Here is a 20,495-nt window from a genome sequence, read left to right on the forward strand (position 1 = left end):
AGTACAGCCAGGGCTAATCTAAAGAAGGGCATCAAAAAAGCCAAACACCATTACAAAAAGAAGGTAGAAGAACACTTCTCCAACTCCAACCCCCGACGCATGTGGCAAGGACTCCAGACCATCACAGACTACAGGACCACCAAACCCTCCCCCGCATCCTCTGATGTCTCCTTCCTCAACGAGCTCAACAACTTTTATGCTCGTTTTGAGCGAGGGAACCCCACAACCACAACCAAAGCAGACATGACGCCAGACCACCAACCTCTGACTCTCTCCCCCACCGATGTAGGAGCGGTGCTGAGCAGGATCAATGTCCACAAGGCTGCAGGCCCTGATGGCATCCCCGGGCGTGTTCTCAGAGCGTGTTCTGGGGAGCTTGCAGGAGTGCTCACAGACATATTCAATCTGTCCTTGGCCCACGCTGTGGTACCGGCCTGCTTCAAATCCACCTCCATCGTCCCGATACCCAAAAACTCCAACCCATCTTGCCTCAATGATTACCGCCCAGTAGCACTCACCCCCATCATCACTAAGTGCTTAGAGCGACTGGTCCTAGCACACTTCAAATCCTGTCTCCCCCCCACCCTGGACCCCCACCAATTCGCATACCGCCAGAACAGGAGCACAGAGGATGCAGTCTCCATCGCAATGCACTCTGTCCTCTCACACCTGGACAACAACAACACCTACGCCAGAATGCTGTTTATAGACTTCAGTTCAGCATTCAATACAATCCACCCCTCACAACTCATCAGGAAACTGACAGATCTGGGTATCAGTTCCCTCATCTGCAAATGGTTACTGGACTTCCTGACCAACCGCCCCCAACATGTCCAGCTGGATAACCACTGCTCATCTACCATCACAATGAACACCGGTGTACCACAAGGCTGTGTGATGAGCCCTTTCCTCTACTCCCTCTTCACCCACGACTGCAGACCTGCTGATGGTTCCAACACCATCATTAAGTTTGCAGATGACACCACGGTGATTGGCCTCATCAGTGACAACGATGAGGCCGCCTACAGGGAGGAGGTGGATCGTCTGGCTGAGTGGTGCGACAGAAACAACCTGCTGCTTAACACCGAGAAGACCAAGGAGCTCATCGTGGACTACAGGAGGAATGCTGACCCACATCCACCCATCCACATTAAGGGGACGGCTGTGGAGCGTGTGAGCAGCTTCAAGTTCCTGGGAGTCCACATCTCCGAGGATCTCACCTGGACGACCAACTGCTCCAAGCTGGTCAAGAAGGCTCACCAGCGCCTCTTCTTCTTGAGGACTCTGAGGAAGAACCACCTGTCCTCAGACATCCTGGTGAACTTCTATCGCTGCACCATCGAGAGCATCCTGACCAACTGTATAACAGTCTGGTACGGGAACTGCTCTGCCTCGGACCGGAAGGGGTTGCAGAGGGTCGTGAAAACTGCCCAGCGCATCGCCGGAGCACCACTTCCTGCCATAAAAGACATCTACAGGAAGCGGTGTCTGAAAAGGGCTGGGAAAATCATCAAAGACCCCAGTCACCCATCGCATGGACTCTTCACCCTCCTGCCCTCTGGGAGGCGCTACAGGAGCCTCCGGACTAAGACCACCAGGTACCGGAACAGCTTCTTCCCCACAGCTGTCAGACTCCTGAACTCTGCCTCCTGACATCTGACCCACGTTAAACTCATGGACTGAACATACACACACCCACAATGGACAACTGTACCCTCAAACACACAATAATAACATGGACTGAACCACCACTCACAACCACTAGCACTTTATATAGCCTCTGTAGAAACTATCTACACCCTCACTTATCTTAACTGCACTACTGTATAGCTCTGTGTAAATAATCATTCTGTACATTCGATAATCTTTAATCCTACAACTGTTTACAACTTGCATAGTTCCCATTCTGTATAGCTGTATATCTCAGATTCTGTAAAGTTATTTATTTCATATTCTGTATAGTTTTTCATATTTATATCCTGTTCATAGCCTGTACATAGCTTGTACTCACTACAGCCTGTACATACTTATAGTTATAGAATATTCACAACATACTTCATACCGTGTACATTATAACATACCATAATAGACCCATTTCTGTAATATACTCACATATCTATATTATTGCTAATATATATTGTAATATATCTATATCACTAAAGCACTTCTGGATGGATGCAAACTGCATTTCGTTGCCCTGTACCTGTGCATGTGCAATGACAATAAAGTTGAATTCTATTCTATTCTATTCTATAAGTTGGACAGCTTTGATTGACATGTTTTGGTTACCTTATCATTCTGTTCCCACAACAGCTCAAGAGGGATGAGATCCAGTCGCAGTCCAGTCATGTTAGCTAAACGCTTCTTTTCTAAACATGTCTTATATTTTTAGTTTTTCTGTGATGTCACGTCATTAGACTAACAAGACTTTCCTTTGGTGCGTCTCATGTATTTTTAACATTTTTGTTTATCCAAAATTACAAAATATAAAACAGGTGCACAAAGGAATATCTATCTTTTGCTTTTTTTTTCACTTCCCTGCTTCACAGGGTTCAGATGACCAACCACTGTCCAGGTTGTCAGTAGTTGGTCATCTGAACTAGGATGAGAAATAAGTTTTAAATTGATTAATATAATCAAAAAATTGTAAACATTTCAATTTTCAAAATATTAGGGCCTGCCTAATACTGTCCCAAAAACTGAGAATCTAATGATAGATTTCTTAGCTAGCTAAAATCAATTATTTGAATATTACTTTTGCTTTAAAAATAAGTTTCTTGTCCTTCACTTCCTAAGCAGTAGCATTAGGGACAAAGCTACACTTTAATTCTGGAGGCAGTGTATAAGGAGAGATTACCCTCAACAAAATGCATTGTGTTAGCTAGTTGGTGAAACAACTTGATCAGCTGTCTTATTGTGTCCTGTGATACTTTCTCTTTATTGCACGTGGATGTAACCATCAGTATCCTTGCATATGTCCACTTCCAGCTGTTTCATTTTGTACAAATCCAGCCAACATTTCCGAGTTTGTGTGGTTTATCCGTCTGACTTGATGCACCTCTCTGCACCATCTTTTCAACAACCTTATACTTATCACCACACTGTGTTTATGTGCTAAGAGAGAAATTATTTAATTGCAACTCAAACTGATTCTAAAGTACGATTTCTCTAACTCATCTATGCAAGACATTTTATATAGGGTGTAGTGTTGGAGAAAGTGGCATGGTGAAATATGTCTGCCAGCTATTTGGAGTTGAGTACAGGGAGTAGTTGATTGATGATGATTTGAGCCCTTCTCTATAAAGGGGAGAGAAAGAGGAATTGAGAGAGAGAAACAGGAAGGGAGAAGGTTGTAGGACACAGTTGTAGCAGGGAAGCTGGTTAAACTTGGAGACTCTGGTGAGGGAAAATGACATTTTAAAAGAAAATAGTTTTAACCTGGCCCGAATGGTTTTGCTTTTGAAGTTGTACCGGAAGGAGGATTCATTTTAATTAAGATTTACGTGGATTTGTTGTACTTAAAGCCTGGATTGGAAACTGTTGGACCGGTGGATTTAGGGAGTTGTAATGGAAAGTCTCAAGCGCAGCCATTCGGAGCAAACTCACATGTTACTACAGTCATAAAAGAACAAAAACAAAGCTATCCTTTTTCTGGTTTCTTATTCCACCCCCGTATCCATGTCTAAGCTTTCTCCTGAACGCCGCACAGCGACATCTGCAGATTGGAATGAAGACTGCACATCACAGGATTTTAAGGAGGAAAAGCCTACTCGGTAATTAGGAAGTGAGCAACCAGAAGAAGTCACTTGAATCTGGAGAGGAAGAGCTCTAGAGTGGTATTCGCAGGATCTGGTGTAGAATCACTCCGTACTGACGCAAGGCAGGTTAAGGTGGGTGAAAAGCCTTTCTCGGGAAGATGCAAGACTGATATGTGATTGCCTGCTTGTTCTTCTGAGTGACCACCTTTTCCTGTTTGTAACCAAGTACATTACTTTGACTGTGGTGGCTTCAGAACTACGCCTTCAGCCCACTAGTCTGCTTCAAAGAAAAATAAGGCTTGTGTAGCCTATTTTCAGTGTGAGTGTGGTGGTTTTCTACTGGTCACTATTAGAACTTATTTCTTGCACTGAGGCCGTTTGTTTCCCACTTTCAAACAACAACTTTGATCTCCACATTTCGACTTATTTTTCAAAATAGTATTGAGCTTAATATCATAATTTTGACTTTATTCGCAAACTGAACAAATACATTTTTTTCTTAATGTGGCCCTAATACTTCTTCATAGAAAGAATGTCTGTAACACACCGATATTTAACCAATCAATCACTCACCTCAGCACTCTGACATTCACTTAACTTATTGTGGTCTGACCTGTGTGACATGCAGCAATAATAAACACCAGCTGTAAATGTTGTATCAGTTATGATCTTGATAGGCACTTGAATTTTGTCTAACTTCCAACAAACACAGAACATTTATTGAAGTATTTTTCTTACAGATGGATCAAATTAGAAGTCTGGCGTTAAGTCAAAGAATACACTCTTTAGTAAGCTAATGGCTTTCTTCCAATAGGCTATTAAAATTGGATCGACATCGTTTAGAAAATAACCAAGAAGCTAATGTGATCGTTGAAAAAACACTTTCTTTCTTTCTGTTTTTCCAATTTTTAAATATTGTGGCTTTCGATCACAGCTAGAATTTGGCATACATAATGGCATGTAATCACTGTGACTGGTAAAGATGTTCTGGCGAACATGGCTGAAACCCTGATGTCAACTGGTCAAAACTAAAGTATGACTGCAAAAACTGAACCGCAGTTTGGACAGATGTTGATGTCTCCACAAACAACATAGGTCCTACAAAGTGAGAAGTCTAGATGTGGTTATTACAGTGAAGGGAATAATGCATCCGTCTTCATATAGTCTTTAAACAATGACAACTTAATTGGTTAGTATACCTTTGTGAACAGGAAACCACACACCATCTTCTCAGTGTTAACAAAGTTCAAAAAGAGTTCCATCAACCACTAAAATATAGTTGTACATGTGTTCTTTAATATGTTGTAATAAAAAAGCTGTTTAGCGATGACATTTATTTGTTATTATTTAAAAAAATCATCTGACTGCTACAGTCACCTGGAATAAAGTCATACAGTTGGTTTGTAGATGCCACTCAACATCCAAATGTCTTAGTTTTTAGTTAGCCAAGAAGCGCAGTCAATATCAGATCTCTGCTTTTCTTACAAAAACTTTTAAAAAATCAACATTAAAAAGGAAAAGTCTTAAAGCAAAATGCTGAAAGTGGTTCAGACATAGACATGTGGTCAGAGTGCTTTATTCTAATGTGCTATTTTCATGGAAATGCTTAATTTAGAAGCATCTACTGCTGAATAATTAGATGCTTGTAAATTAGATGTTAATTTTAACTCTAAATAAAACGTTTTGGGGGGTTTTTAACTGGAAGGACCTTAACAGGAAATTGATCTACTTGAGGTTTTAAAGTGGTGAATGACACTACTTATCATGAGAAAATCAAACGTCAGTAATATCAAGAGTGAGCATCACTGTCAACAGTGGTAGACTCAGTAATAATTCCCAGGTTACTATAATAACCTATACCAGGGAGAGAGGAGGGAAGCTTTTGATGTTACTGCATATGTGAATCTGTTAGGATCTATTTAGGTTCAAGTGATGCCAATTTTGTTATTGGATGCTGAACGCAAGGGTCGGGGAAGACATCTGCATACCAACCAAATGTTTGTGACTGTGCAGACTTGACTGCAGGGACTCTACATTACAATCCACCGACTGTGAATGTGCTCGAGACAGTGAACTTCAAATAGTATAACAGCAGTGACTAACAGGGTGTGGTGTCTTCTGCTGTTCGTGTCAACAACAGAGTAGAATCAACCTTATAGTGCCAGCTTAAACTCTAAGCTAAGGCAAAAGCAGGCTTGTTGAAATGACATGCTAAAATTCTGCCTTTTGTAGCACAAACTGTGGTCATAGTTAATGTTTAATATATGAATTTGAGCCAATGAGCATTTGAAATAGTCTTTTAGTCTTTTTTCTGCTGACATAAAGAAAATACTGGATAGCTCAGCTGAACTACCAAGTTCAGCTTCTTCCCTATGTACTCATGAACAGATGCAGACAGATCTTTGGATTTTAAAAGAAAAAAAAATTGTTCAATTTAAGCAGGAATTCCCTTCAGATGAATTCTGAGGAGACTTTTTTTTAAGAAGGGTCATCATTGTAAGGTTACAATAATTACAAAATTCATCATGTCAAAAACAGACACGGAATGATAAAAATACGGAAAGTCAAAACAAACAAGGAACATAATGCAAAGTCTAGTTTAGCAACAGAAGCTTTGCTCTAAAAGTATGAAGAGCGTTAAATTCTCCCAGAGAGACAAAAGCTTTCAGTTTTTTTCTGAAGGTTTTTTGTGACTGAGGTGCAAAATAACACGACTCTGTTCTACCTAGTTCAGAAAACATCCTGGGTACCCCAAAAGAGGAACCACCTGGAGGAGTGAATGTCATACCAGCTGTTGGAGAGTGATAAGAGATCACACACATAAGTTGCTGGGTTCACAGTATGCCCTGGTGGATAAAAATATATCAACGCTTTTGTGTCCTTAGGCTAAATGAAGGCCACGAAATCACATCATAACATAAACAGCGATGTGTTCCGACTCTAATTTTACCTTCAGATTTACTGCTGACCCTCCAGTTCACATGCGTTTTTGCCCACAGACAGTCCAGTTTTTTCAAATGTTTAAACATGTTTCCAGAAACTGCAGCTTAGTTTGGTGAAGTTTTTAAAATGTTGTCTATTTCACACAATATGTAACAAAACTCTGTCATTTCAGCCTGGTAATTTAAGTACAGTAAAAGAAAGAAAATCAATGCAGAGATACAAAAAGGTAACAGGAAATATTTGTTTGTTACTGTAATACAAATGATGCAGTTGAACTGACAATGAATAAATTTGTAATAACTACCTTCTGCCTCCTAAGCCCCCCCGTGCTCTTACTCTCACTTTTCTTCTTTCTCTCTGTTCTTGCTCACCCATCTTCTTGCCTAATATTACAAACTTTAGTGAAACAAAAAAAACAAAACATATGAAAACTGACAAAATGTGACTTGTTGACCTGTAGCAGCCAGTTTGAACAAAGCTTTTTTCATAGAAATGTTATTACTTTATGCAAATGCAAATGTTTCTTTACGATTATTTATCCTCTTTTTATCTGATATATCTGAATTAAGTGTAGTAAATGGTGCAGTAATTCTGCATGGTTTTCTTTGTTGAAATGGTTGCACAGATGCTCAAATATCTTCTGACTGCATTTTGAACAAACCTGATGGAAGTCGATGAAAGATCATGTCCTGATTTGTTGCAGTATTATTATTCTCTGACTCTCACTACATGTGCTAAAAAGACTTGTACTGTACTCCTTTCAAAAAAATTTACAGCCTCCTCCAGAGTAAATAAACGTGGACTCCAGCTAACACAGTACACCGACAGCATGCACTCATTATAGACAGTGTTGGGTAAGTTACTTTAAATTAGTAACTTAGTTACATTACTAGTTACTTCTATCAAAAGTAACTCAGTTACTTCAAGTTACTCGTTACTTTCAGAGTAACTAGTTACTAGGGAAAGTAACTTTGGTTTTACTCAGAATTCTCTTGTTAATGTGTTGCTTCCGTAACTGGATACCCAGCCAGACTGCCAGTATTCTAGCTTGCTTACTTGCCATAAGTGCACTGTGCCACCTACCAATAGAAAGGAAAAAATAATGTGCACATTTCCACAAGAGAAATCCCACGCCTGGACCGTCGTTGACCGCCGCATGATTCTAGCCTGCTTTTTACATCCAACACAAAAACTGCAGTCGTGGTGCTTTCGATGGTACTCAGAACTTGGAAATTCTGCCTTCTGAATAGGAAGATGTAGGTAACACCAGACTGCAGATGAGCTGCATACAGGGCTGGACTGGGACAAAAAAAAATCGTCCCGGGGGATTTGACTAGAGACCGGCCCACCATTATAGGAAAAATCATAAAGCCTTTGAATGAAAACAAACACTGTTGTGACAGTGATGTACACTGTTTTGATGGTATATATGCATCAATTTATCAATCATTTGTTGTAAGACTCAGATAATTATTTTTTTAAAAGCTAGACATTTTAAATGAGAATAAGAAAGAAAAGTATTTCCTTGTGCCCCCCTCTCCCTGTTAATGCCCTACATGCCCCCTTGGCCACACTTTGCTAGACCCGCCCCTGCACAGTTACCAGCTATCAGCTAAGTAAAAAAAGGATCCTGGTGTTATTTGTCTCTCAGAAACAGTTCATAACTTCCCTTCAACTCATTCATGTCACCTAAAAGGTAAACCTGTTTCTCCATCACCTGTTCAGCTCTGATGATTCAGTAAGGACATCTCCTGGTTTCATCTTCATGTTTCCCTCTCACCACATATTCAAACCGACATCATGACCAGCAGGTTTACAGCTGTGGCTCCAGCAAACATCAGCTGATAGTAGAAAGTAATATTAAATAAATTCTAACAACAGCTGATCAAGCTTAAACGTGCTGCTGTTGTTTAGCGCAACATCCGCTGGTTTCCTCTTTCTGGCGCAAAGTGAGCGATAAACAAACAAGAGAGAAAAGCCGATCAGCTGATCATTGATCAGTTTCATGATTGAAGTAGCAACAGGAGAGGGAGGGGCAGAGGATGAGAGAAGACAAGGCAGCACAGAATAACTCCAGCTTTGTGTCTTTTTCATTGTAGCTGAAGTCCGGGACAAACTGTTCCTTTTCACCTCAATACAAAACCCGTAATATTTTCTCTGAATACCAGACGATTCCGTTTTTACGGGACGGTTGGCAACTCTAATAATTAACCTTATGAACAAAATAAAGTTCAACATCAGTAACATAGCACCCACCCAGCTGTATAGAAACTCCGTCATGCTAGCTAGCACGCAGTACGAAAAAGTCAGCATAACGAAAATAAACTCCACCTAAACTTGGTTTATGTGACTCAGATAGACTGCAGGTCATAACTTCTTACCTGAAGTTCAGTTCACCTGATACTCGGACCGGCGGCTGCTTCAGGTCTCTCCTCTTGCCTCCCTTTTCCTTCATCCACCTGCTGGCTTCCACCACTTGCTAATGTTATTGAATCTGTGGAAGCTCCGCGATAGCCACCACACGAAGTAACGAATAACGAGCCTATCTAAATCCCAGTAACGAGTAACGCGTTCCTGGTTTTGGCATAATAACTAGTTACCGTGCTCGTTACCACAATAATAACGTAGTTACTGTAAGGCGTTACTTAATAACGCGTTAGTCCCAACACTGATTATAGATTAATGTGGTTGTTCTACAGCAACCACCAGAACTGGGATTATGCACTTGACTTGAGAGGAGTAAGAAAACAGAATTTAGTTGACTGCAATCTACAGTCTACTGACATCTAGTGGTGAGATTTTACAGACTGTGCCTTTAAACCCTGGAAAAATAAATCAATTTTTAAGACATGTTGCTAGAAAAGTCCAGCGTTTGTGTAGGTGAACAAAGCTTGCTAAATGATCCAGTCTGTGTTCAGAGATTAAACAGAATGATTTTTGAGTGAGACCAGTGGAAGTTGAATTGAAGTGTTACATTGACCATCATGCTTCCAGAATTGTGTTCACATTTCCACTTTCATTTCAGATCATTTTTTCTCATTTTTCTCTATTCTTAGTACACACCAAAGAGCAATGTTGTATTTATGTAGAAATATGTGCAAACCACCTCTTTACTGTTCCATGACTACAAGAGGAACATGAAGTATTCAAGGTGCTCCACCGAAAGATAAACATTTGCTTAATGACTGGGTGGATCAGTAAATTAAAACACACATTACACACATTTCCATTCACCTGCGCTGATGACAGATTAACTGTTTTAAATGAAACACACACTGGCAGTTTGGGTGAAATTTTATCGCATAATTGTTGAGTGTGTAAAGAGGCGTCCTGCTCTGACGTCTCCACTCCGCTGCAGATATAAGCAGTTACTCTGCAAGACTCTGACAGACCTTTTCCTCCATCCTCAGAGGAACCAAACTGCATCTTTTCTTTCAAAGCATGTTCAGTTCGACCTGCAGGTGAGTCCACACAGGTGAGTCTGCGACATGTCACGCAGCTCCTAAAGGCTATGTTGTTTTTATCTCAGTCTGAGTCTGTGGTATATTAAAGTAAGTGCCAGTAACATGTAAACTATTATCAAATAAATAATAAAACAAATGTAATCAATTGAACTCTATGTATTCTGTATATATATATATATATATATATATATATATATATATATATATATATATATATATATATATATATATATATTTAATGTTAAAAAAAGTGAAACTTATAATCATCTGTCTGCTTCTGTCTGAAAGGTAACAGCAGCGCTTCAGTGTCAGATCAGAGGTGAGAGGAAAATTAAAAAAAAACCAAAGTTACATATCTCCAAAGTCATTAATATGTGTATCAATTTCTAACATCAATAAGTCATTGTTTTAAAGGTGCTTAAAAATATAGATTAAATAAATATAATTAACACACACATTTATATTTGTGTGTCTTAATTCAATTCAGTTTTATTTAAACAGTGCCAAATCACAATAACAGTCGCATCTTTCTAGCATCATTGTAAGGAAGAATGTAAGATACAATAATAATAATGCAGAGAAAAACCCAACAATCATATGACCCCCTTATGAGCAAGCATGTTGGCGACAGTGGAAGGAAAAACTCTCTTTTAACAGGAAGAAACCTCAAACAGAACCAGGCTCAGGGAGGGGCGGCCATCTGTTGGGGTGAGAGAAAGAAGACAGGACAAAAGGCATGTTGTCTCAGACATGTAGCACATTGTACAACAAGTGTTTAGAAATCATCGAGTACTAAAGATGCTAAGAAACTCTCCATTAATGTTACTGGAGTGGAGATATCAGGGATAGGCACGGTTGTGGCACTGATTCACTCTTTAAAAATATGGTCACCCCGGTGTGTCGGCCAGAACACCACCTAAGGCCAAATTGTCAAAAAGTATGGAAGAAGGAACTTGAGGTTTGGTTTGAAGCACTTTATACTTACAGCTCAATTCCTGTGGTTGTAATCACAGGGGGGGTGTGTGTGGCTTTTTATCATTCACGCACACATCACATCCCACAGGAATCAGTGCACCCCCACCGGACCAACACTGCTCGTCCGACATGAAACTGGCCATCTTACTAACTGGATGATGTCACCAGACAGTGGGCTGGATCAAACTAACAGAAGGTTAAATATTAAATGAACAGTTTATAAACTTATATAAACTTACAAACACCTGTATCAGAATTCAAATAGAATTGTCCTGTGAACTTTGGGCCCTTTTATACAGTTACAGATATATGAACATCATAAGAGGTGAAAAGGCTGTTATCTATTCAGTTTAAATTCTTTTTTTTCTTTTTAGAATATATATATATTTTATAGCCAATGTAGACAGCTGAATGAAATTATACCACCCTGTTAGGTCAGACCTGAGCACTGCACAGCCTCCTGTACAACACTGCTGAAGGATACATGCTTTCAGAGCAAAACACTGCGCAGTTTAAGAGTACTGCTGATGTAAGCTGGTCGTGAAATGCTACACTGTGACTAATGAGGCACCTTGGACCAAATGAGTATAAATACCAGCACCTTTTACCGCAGCCAAGCATCACAAAGGAGCTGACAGAAGCCAGTCAGAGGATCTGACCGACATAAACCATTCAACCTTCCTGAAAATGAAGACATAACATGTTGCAGTTGCAGGGGCCCTTCAGGAGAGCTCTGCTACATTTGCCGAAACAGGCCGACTTAAATTCATGAATGAGCAGCCAAGACACTAACATCTGGTTTTCTTTAAGCAGCCACAAGAGCTATCGGGGGCAACAAGCAATGACAGTCCAGTTGCAACTGTGAGTCAGCTAACATAAGGAGATGTTAGCTGACTCACAGTTGGTGTGCTCAATTCATTCAATTAAAACAATGACTGTAAAATCACTCAAATATAAGTGTGTGCGTGCGTGTGTGTGTGTGTGTGTGTGTATGTGTGGTTCTTTTAAAACATATTTTCCCAATGCCTCTCTCCACAGGAGAAAAGGGGGGGCGGGGGAGGGGGGGGGGGGTATGCTAAGGGATCGGCTCATACTGCAGGCTCTTGACATTTTGCTCTTGTCTTTCGCACAAAATCAAACAGAATCCTGTTAGGTGTCAGGTGTTACTTTTGCTTCAGACAGTAGATTGTTTTATCCGTGCTTTTACTGACTACTGAAACTTATGGAAGCCCGTTTCTGCCACAAAAAAAAAAGTATCCATAACTTGGAATTTCAAGTTATCTTTCTCAAGATTTCGACTTATTAACTCAAAATTTTGACTCATTTTCTTGAAATTTCGACTTATAAATTCAAAATTTCAATGTATTAATTCCAAATTTTGAGAAAAGTAAGTCAAAATTTCGAGTTAGCTCTGCCAATCAACAATCTACGTGGAATGCACACTCAAAACCGGATCACAACTAATTGGCGCTTTCAGGAGTACGTTTGCTGATCGAAACGCCATGTGATTCCGCTAATAACTCAAGGATTTCATCATTTGTGAAGTCACGCTGAAAATAATCAGCAATTTGTGCATTCACGACTGGCTGTAACACTGGTAGCTTAGCTGTAGCATTTGTAGCTGAGGGCTTCAGCTTCCAGGTAACAAGGAAAAGACGTCATTCACGTAGATTACTGATTTCGACTTATTAATTAAAAATTTTGAGCTACATTTCGAGTTAATGAGTCGAAATTTTGAGTTATGAATACTTTTTTTTTTTGGCAGAAATGGGCTTCCATAGCACTAGCTTCTGTGGGGGTGAAAAAGTTGTAAACAGGAAAATAAACAAAGCGGGTGGCTTATGAATGCTCATATGATTTATCACATCATTGGACACTGCACTAGTACTGCTACTTTACAGTATACAGTATACACAAAAACACACACACAGATTCTTGGATTTATTCGCAAGGTGTTTCAGCACATAAATGAGCTGCTCCACTCACGGTTTGCAGGTGCACAGACCCCGAACCAAAAGGCAAAAGCCCTAAAATGAAACCCATTACACAGCTATTCACAATGAATTGTCAACAATAAGCTAAATATAGGAACACCATAAGAGGGTGGATCGATTAATAGATGGAGGGATGGACTCAATAGTGAGCAACTGCAATACAAACAACTGCAGCACCATTATATATCCATCTTCTTTAAAAAAAATAATTTTGTGTGTTATGCGTGTTTGTCATTATATCTCAAAGAATCAGCATTACTTTCCTTTTGCTTTGGTATTTGAGGACAAACTATGGTGAACAAGCAAATGCAGGCTTGCCTTTCACTTGGAATTTCCAAGCTGCAGGCTCAAGCATAGATGCTGGGAATACAGAGTGTTGCAAGTTCACCCGTGAGAGCAGGCTGAACCATTGTGAGTTATGAGCGACAAAACGTGTCCTAGCTGCTTAAACAACATTGAGCAGCACACCAGACAGGTTTCAGAAAATAAATACAGCAGCCAAGGAAGAGTTAAGAGATAATAATTCTGTTTAGATGTAGGCCTTCTTTTGTTTTATGTACAGTAACTGTAAATGTTGCTTACACTATGGTTCTATGAGGCACTTTTACTGTGAGTCTGACAGGTTTTAGAAATTAGAACCAGCAACTAAGACAGAGTTAAGATGTAATATAACAACTTAGTTTATGCAAATGTAAGCCTGTCTTTGCTGGTTCACACACAGCTGTAAATCCAGTAGTAGTCCAGTGCCTAATACAAATCCAGTGCTTGTATTAGGCACTTTATACTGGGTATGAAATCTAAACATAGAAGAAAGAGTTTATAGCTTTTCTTTAACTCAACTACAGAAGCGCATTTTCTACAGGACTCAACACGTCATGCAGTGCTTTCAGAATATTGGTTATATGCTTATCTCATCATTCTTAAATGAACTCACAAATGACATCCACAGTTTGACGGATTGAATCTGAGTATTTAAAAAGTTATTATCTGCAGCAAATAAACATTCGAGATCCTGATCTGTTTTCATCCGTTTGGTTGGTTTAAAGAATTCTTTCATGAGCCATTAAAATTTTTGAAGTTATTATAGGGAAACAACGTATCAATGATAATGATATAAATAGTACATATTTTGGTTCTTCAATAAAAGTATCAGAATGATGCTTGAAAAAAGAAACTTGGAGTTGTAGAGCAAAGAAACAAACATGGATAATTTCCCATTTCCGATGCAGTGGAATTTCCCAGTCCCACTGATGCAAGACTGCTCCAGACATAGCTTTTGTACTTTGAGTGCTTGTTTCTCTGTGTGTGAACAGTAGTTTCTGTACTCTAAGTGACGAGGCAGCAGTGGAGCAAATGAGTATAAATACCAGCACCGTTTCCCTCAGTCAACCATCACGAAGGAGCTGACAAGAGTCAACGAGAGAGTCAAAGGATCTGACCACCTTAAACCACTCAAACCTCCTGAAGATGGAGACGTTCAGCGTTGCAGTTGCAGTGGCCGTTGCACTCATGTGTATTTGCATTCAGCAGAGCTCTGCCACATTTGCTGAGGTTACATACTGTGTTAAATTCATGTAATGTGCTTCTTCTGCATGAATTTGTTGTGAAGATGCTAAGATCTGTTTTCTTTCTCTACAGATACGAGAACTGCAAGAGCTACAAGAGGCTGTGAGCACTGACAGTCCAGCTGCTGAACATCAGGAGGTATCAGCTGACTCATGGGTGGTGAGTTTACTTCAATAAATGAATGAAGACAGTAATTGTGAGATCTCTCAAATGCAGGGAGATGTTTAAAATAAACTGTGCACTCACAACTTTTCATAAAATTAGAAACAATGAAGTGACTTGCAGCTGAAGATAAACTCTCTGCTCTTCTCCTCTTTCACACAGATGCCGTACCACAGACAGAAGCGTGGCATGAAGTGTCGCTTTTGCTGCGGCTGCTGCAATGCTGGTGTCTGTGGATTGTGCTGCAGATTCTGAGAATATCTACCTGCGATTCTCACATCAACCACTAAGTATAGACTGTTATACATGAAATGATTTGACTGCTTAGCATTTGTTAAAGTCTGACAGTGTTTCTTCATCTGGTCATCCTGCTGTAACAGTGAACAGTGTACCAAGCATTTGGAACTACAGTATGTTATTATATTAAAAAGTTCAGAGTCACTATACTACAACATGTGCTGTCTGTTTCTGTTTCTGTCTGACAAGAATTAAACATTAATGGAAACCAGTGACATGAAGCTCCTGATGTACAGTTTTTGTGCTGATGTCAGTTAAGAGTTGTTGCCTCATACTCTTGCCCATGTCGTATGTGGTACAACCTGTTAATAGAGCCAAGCCATTGATAGCAAAAGTAAAGTGAGCATATTTTCCCATATTTGTAATTATATGAGTGGGGAGCATCTCATCATCATTCAATTTTACCACTAATTATGACAAAAATGCAGTAATGTACAATAGCTTTGAGCTGATGGACTGGTTCATTGGTTATTTGAAAGTTAAACCAAGCATACTTTTTTTTAAAGAATGTAGAAGTGTTAGATAATGTTTCCTAGAAACACTTTCTATACAAGTTCATTCATAAATGTTTTAGACAACCTTATCTCGACAACCTTTCACTGAATTTATTTGGAGGTGTTTTCACGGTGTGCATATGAAGTTTCTAAGCTGCATGATTAATGCAGGAATCCCTCACACAGAAGAAAAAGAGAGACTAGAAAGATTTGCGTACAGCAGAAATTTGATACTGGACATAATAATAGAAAACATCTCAACAATACTGAGAGACGTTGCACTGTGGTGAAACTGTAAAGTAGGTGTAACACTGTGTAATGCTGTTTCAGATAATATCTGTACTGTATGTGCGCTGCATCCGTTCTGCAGAACATTTAAGCAAAATATTTCACGACACTTCAAAAAAAGCTAGAGTAGCTGTATCATGTGGATGTAGCGTATCACAAACAGGCTCAAAGCCAGTACAACCAAACGTGATCAAACGTCAGGCCAAGGTGGAACTGATTCCTATCTTCTGTAACTTCTACAACACTGTCCAATAGAGACACATGAATGAAATGCAGTGTCGTTAAAAACACTGATGATTTTTTTTCATATTCTTCATTTTAAGAATTTAATATATTTACATCTGAATAAACTTTTAGGCATTACGCTGACTGATTGATGCAGAATTCCCGTTGGACTGTTCCCATCACGACCCAGGTGATCAGTCTCTCGATAGCTTTTCCTCTGGTTCCTGCTCTCTGCTGACACTCCTAGCTGCAGCCATGTTCTCCATTCCATCTCTTTAAACAAATTCTTATAAATAGTTTAACCATGTGCATTTAGTTCAGTATTACCTGTTGCCTGTGTCCTTGTCTTTTGGGAAAATACTTTACACAAATAATGGCTCAAAAAGGATTCCTTTTTTTTTACTGTGCTGCAATTGATTACTGGATTATTTGTACCATTAATTAGTGTCAACTAATTTTTATTCAGTCTCCACATAGGATATGCTTGTGAAGATGGAATATGGGGGAGAGCAGAAGTGCATTGAAGTTCCACAAAGGGATGAATGAAGGACATGCATATTGTATTGAAGAAATAAGTAATGAGAATGCTGTTATTTGCATTTACCAGCTCACCTATGTCAGACCTTTTAATAAACAAAATTCTAATGAAAGTGAGAACATGTATACTGTTACATCTTTCAGAAAATGTTTTGAAATTGTGGTGCACAGTTCAGAATAAATGTTTTTCAAAAACCATTGCGTCTTTTTAGTAAATGTTTATTTCCAAAAGAAATTTCTAGAAGTTCAGAACAGTAAAATTCCCGCTTTTTAGAATGAATTAGAAGATAACTCTTACGTAGTTAAACTAAAATACTCTTTTGAGAGTTAATATATAAACTCTTAACACCAAGTGTTAAATTATCAACTCCAGACAGATTTGGTGTTTAACACTAAATCAGAGTTAACGTACCAACTCTCCAAAAAGAGTTAAATGAACACTCTCTGGTGTGGACCCATATAGACACTTTAATAGTGTTGAAATCAAATCCGACAGTGTTAATTTGGACATGCTGGATTTGGAATCTACACAGTCACATCCATTCAAATTTTAAATTCAATTCAATTTTTTTTATATAGTGCCAAATCACAGTAACAGTCACCTCAAGGTGCTTTATATTGTAAGGTATACTTACAAAGAAAAACCCAACAATCAAATGACCCCCTATGAGCAAGCACTTTGGCGACAGTGGGAAGGAAAAACTCCCTTTTAACAGGAAGAAACCTCCAGCAGAACCAGGCTCAGGGAGGGGCGGCCATCTGCTGCGACCGGTTGGGGAGGGGGAAGGAAAACAGGATAAAGACATTCTGTGGAAGAGAGCCAGAGGTTAACAACAAGTACAATTCAGTGCAGAGAGGTCTATTAACACATAGTGGGTGAAGAAGAAACACCCAGTGCATCATGGGAATCCCCCAGCAGCCTACGCCTAATGCTGGACATACACTGTGCGATTTTTGGCCCATTTTGAGCCGATTTTTCAGTCGTGCAACCGTTTTGGGGATCGACCCGAGTTTGGCCTTAATCGTGTGTCGTGCATCGTATACATGGGGTAACGAGAAGTGATTAACACCTCACGATCAGCTCCTGATCATCAGTCATTTGGTCGTAAGAAAATCAAACCTGTTTGAAATCCTGTCGGCTGTTGTGAGGGTGTCAACGCAGCGTCTCTCACTGCGCACGCGCAAACACAGAGATGAAAGCGAAAAGACAGAACAGCACGGCAGTGCAGCGTGTGATCCGGACACAAGCGATGGAGGCACAACTTGTAGAACTGCCAAGCTCATCCGAGCCTTTTCGATGTGACTTCACAAAATTATCGCGACCACAACAACCGTGAAAATAGTGTAAAATTTTGTGTTATAACCTTCATGCTATGGACGAACAGTGTGAGCACTCAGGTTGCACAGAGCATCGGGCCGTATAGTATGAGACCCTGCATCGTGACCTACGAACTTCTAACCCCTACGAGTCAATCGGAGAGTTTGAACAGGAGCTGAATAACGCGACTGAAAAAATTGCACAGTGTATGCCCAACTTCTGGCAGCAAAACCAAGGGAGGATTCAGGGTCACCTGAGTAGGCCATCAGCCTACTAAAAGGATACAGAAAAATCACGTTGAAATAGTGTTAGTTGTCATCACTGGTGCTGGTGGACTCATTTGAACACCTCCGAAATTTGCAAACGTGCAAGCATTCCTCTTCTTCTTCCAAATCCTCTCTGGACCTTTTCCTCGAGCCTCCAGTTTCATGGTTGTCAGTCTCTTCATGGGCATCTTCAAAGAGTTCATCACTACTGCTCTCAGAGTGATCATACACAATTGAGCTGGTCCCCGAATCAGAGTTTGCGAGCCTGGATCTTTTGCTATTAGGCTCTTCTTCATCTCCATCTTCCTTTCTGGACCTTTTCGTGGATCCAACAGACAGCGGTACCTCATCAGCAATATTACCAAGATGAGGACAGCCCTCGCTATCAGTATCACAGGCAGAGATGAAGTCAGAGTCATCATCAGAAAACTCCTCGCTCCATCTGATTCTTTTGTTGGGCTCCACATCTTCCACATCCATCTCTCTAGACCTCTTCCTGGATACACCTGGCTGAGGATCCTCTTCTGGGATGTACGGGTGAACATCCTCACAGTCTTCAAATGCCTCATCAGAATCGTCATTTTCAATGCCGACAACAACAGCAGCATTATGATCATCATGCAGTTCATTGTTGTCAACATTGGCATCATTGTCTCTCACATTAATATTGTGATTGTTTACATTGTTGACATTGCCGTCATTGACATTGTGAAAGTCAATATATAAGACATCATATCGATCCTCTAATTCATCTAGTAGCTCAGTCAGCCTCCAAAAAAAGATATCATAGAGAGTAACATAAAGTCTTTCCAGTAAACCCCAGATTCCACCAACAGGTTCGTAAGCTGGCTCCTGATCTCCTCTTGGAAACATTTCTGGGTTAACCTGTCGGCCTGCAAGATCATTTTATCTTTTAATTAGCATTCATAAACATCTGCTGAAAATCAGTTTTTCATCAATTTTACGACTGAGTGCATGTGCTTACCATTACGGTTATTTTGTGATCCATCTCCGCTTCCATTCATTTTGACTACAAGGAACAGAAAACAACAATGATCACTAAACAACTCAGAATGTTCAGCGAATTTGCTTTTTTTGTGATAACTTTAGGCTACGTCCACACGTACACGGGCACTTTTGTAAACGGAAATTTTCCTTTTTCGTTTAAAAAAAACCCCGTCCACATGTGCAGTTTTGAAAAAATATCTCCTTCCACATGTAAACCCTAAAAACAAAGTCAGGAACATGCCAAATCCTAACCGTGTAGAAATGTTGGCCAATCAGAAGTCTAGAAGCCTGGGAGGAAAACCTCACAAAACCTTACATACTATACTTCTGAAAGGTTTTTGTCTTTTTCTGGAAAGGCAGCTAATGTTGTGTTACTTTCAAGTGCCTTCATCATTTCAAATGTTAATAGCTAAAGACAGCATTTTGGCTGGTATAGACTCACAACTTAGGAATGGACAAAATGCATATAGCATACATGAATGTAAATTTTTTAAATTACATTTATTGCAAACCGACGTCAGGATTTGTGTTGTGAGAGCGTCTGTGTTGAATGATGCTCACTCTGATGCCTCTGTCTTTCTAAATGGAGGGACAGTAACTGCGTGTGTTTGTGTAAGCGTGTAAAAACTGCAGATACTAAGATTAACAGCAGAGCTTCTGTCACTGTAAGATATGATTAAGAACATTTTCTAATTTATGTATAATTTGTCAAATATTACAACAGCTGACAAATAGTTAAGTCTTCATTTGTTTTCCTGAATAATAGAGCCACATCATCCTCTCTATGATGTAAAATATAGTCTAGACTTGCACAATGTAAAGTACAGAAATACTGTCCTGGCAGGCAGGAAAATCAGGCTTTATATTTAAGTAAATGATCTTAAGTCTATAAAATGAAATTTGAACTTACTTTAGTTCTTGGTAAGTTACAGAGCAGTTAATCCTCAGGGAAATGTAGAAATTTCACTAAATAGTCGTCTTCCTTCATATGGTTGCAGTGTCTCTTCAGTTTTGTTTTCATATGCTGATGTTTTCATTCAAAACATGTTTAAATGCTGCGATGCCATTCTAGCATCATAGACTGCGGAATGTACATAGATTCTTTTTACATCAAGTTGTATGCACAGATTTTGATATCTTATATGGAGACAAAAAATACTTAAGACAGAAGTGAATCTTAAAAACTAAAGCAGTCAATGT

General features: G+C 39.6%; 2 protein-coding genes across 2 annotated transcripts; one reads left to right on the plus strand and one right to left on the minus strand.

The window, feature by feature from the left end:
• Positions 1-14,450: 14,450 nt before the first annotated feature.
• On the plus strand, positions 14,451-15,308 carry LOC113032166 (hepcidin-like). Its single transcript, XM_026184869.2, has 3 exons — positions 14,451-14,685; positions 14,773-14,859; positions 15,025-15,308. The coding sequence occupies exons 1-3, from the start codon at positions 14,602-14,604 to the stop codon at positions 15,115-15,117; spliced, it is 264 nt and encodes an 87-aa protein (XP_026040654.2). The 5' UTR covers positions 14,451-14,601; the 3' UTR covers positions 15,118-15,308.
• A 1,584-nt stretch (positions 15,309-16,892) lies between these two features.
• LOC113032629 (uncharacterized) lies at positions 16,893-20,316 on the minus strand. Its single transcript, XM_026185639.2, has 3 exons — positions 20,206-20,316; positions 19,273-19,317; positions 16,893-19,180 (listed from the first exon to the last, which is right to left on the minus strand). The coding sequence occupies exons 2-3, from the start codon at positions 19,310-19,312 to the stop codon at positions 18,330-18,332; spliced, it is 891 nt and encodes a 296-aa protein (XP_026041424.2). The 5' UTR covers positions 19,313-19,317; positions 20,206-20,316; the 3' UTR covers positions 16,893-18,329.
• Positions 20,317-20,495: the final 179 nt, after the last annotated feature.

This window comes from Astatotilapia calliptera, chromosome 11, assembly GCF_964374335.1.
Source record: "Astatotilapia calliptera chromosome 11, fAstCal68.1, whole genome shotgun sequence".
Lineage (NCBI taxonomy): Eukaryota > Metazoa > Chordata > Actinopteri > Cichliformes > Cichlidae > Astatotilapia > Astatotilapia calliptera.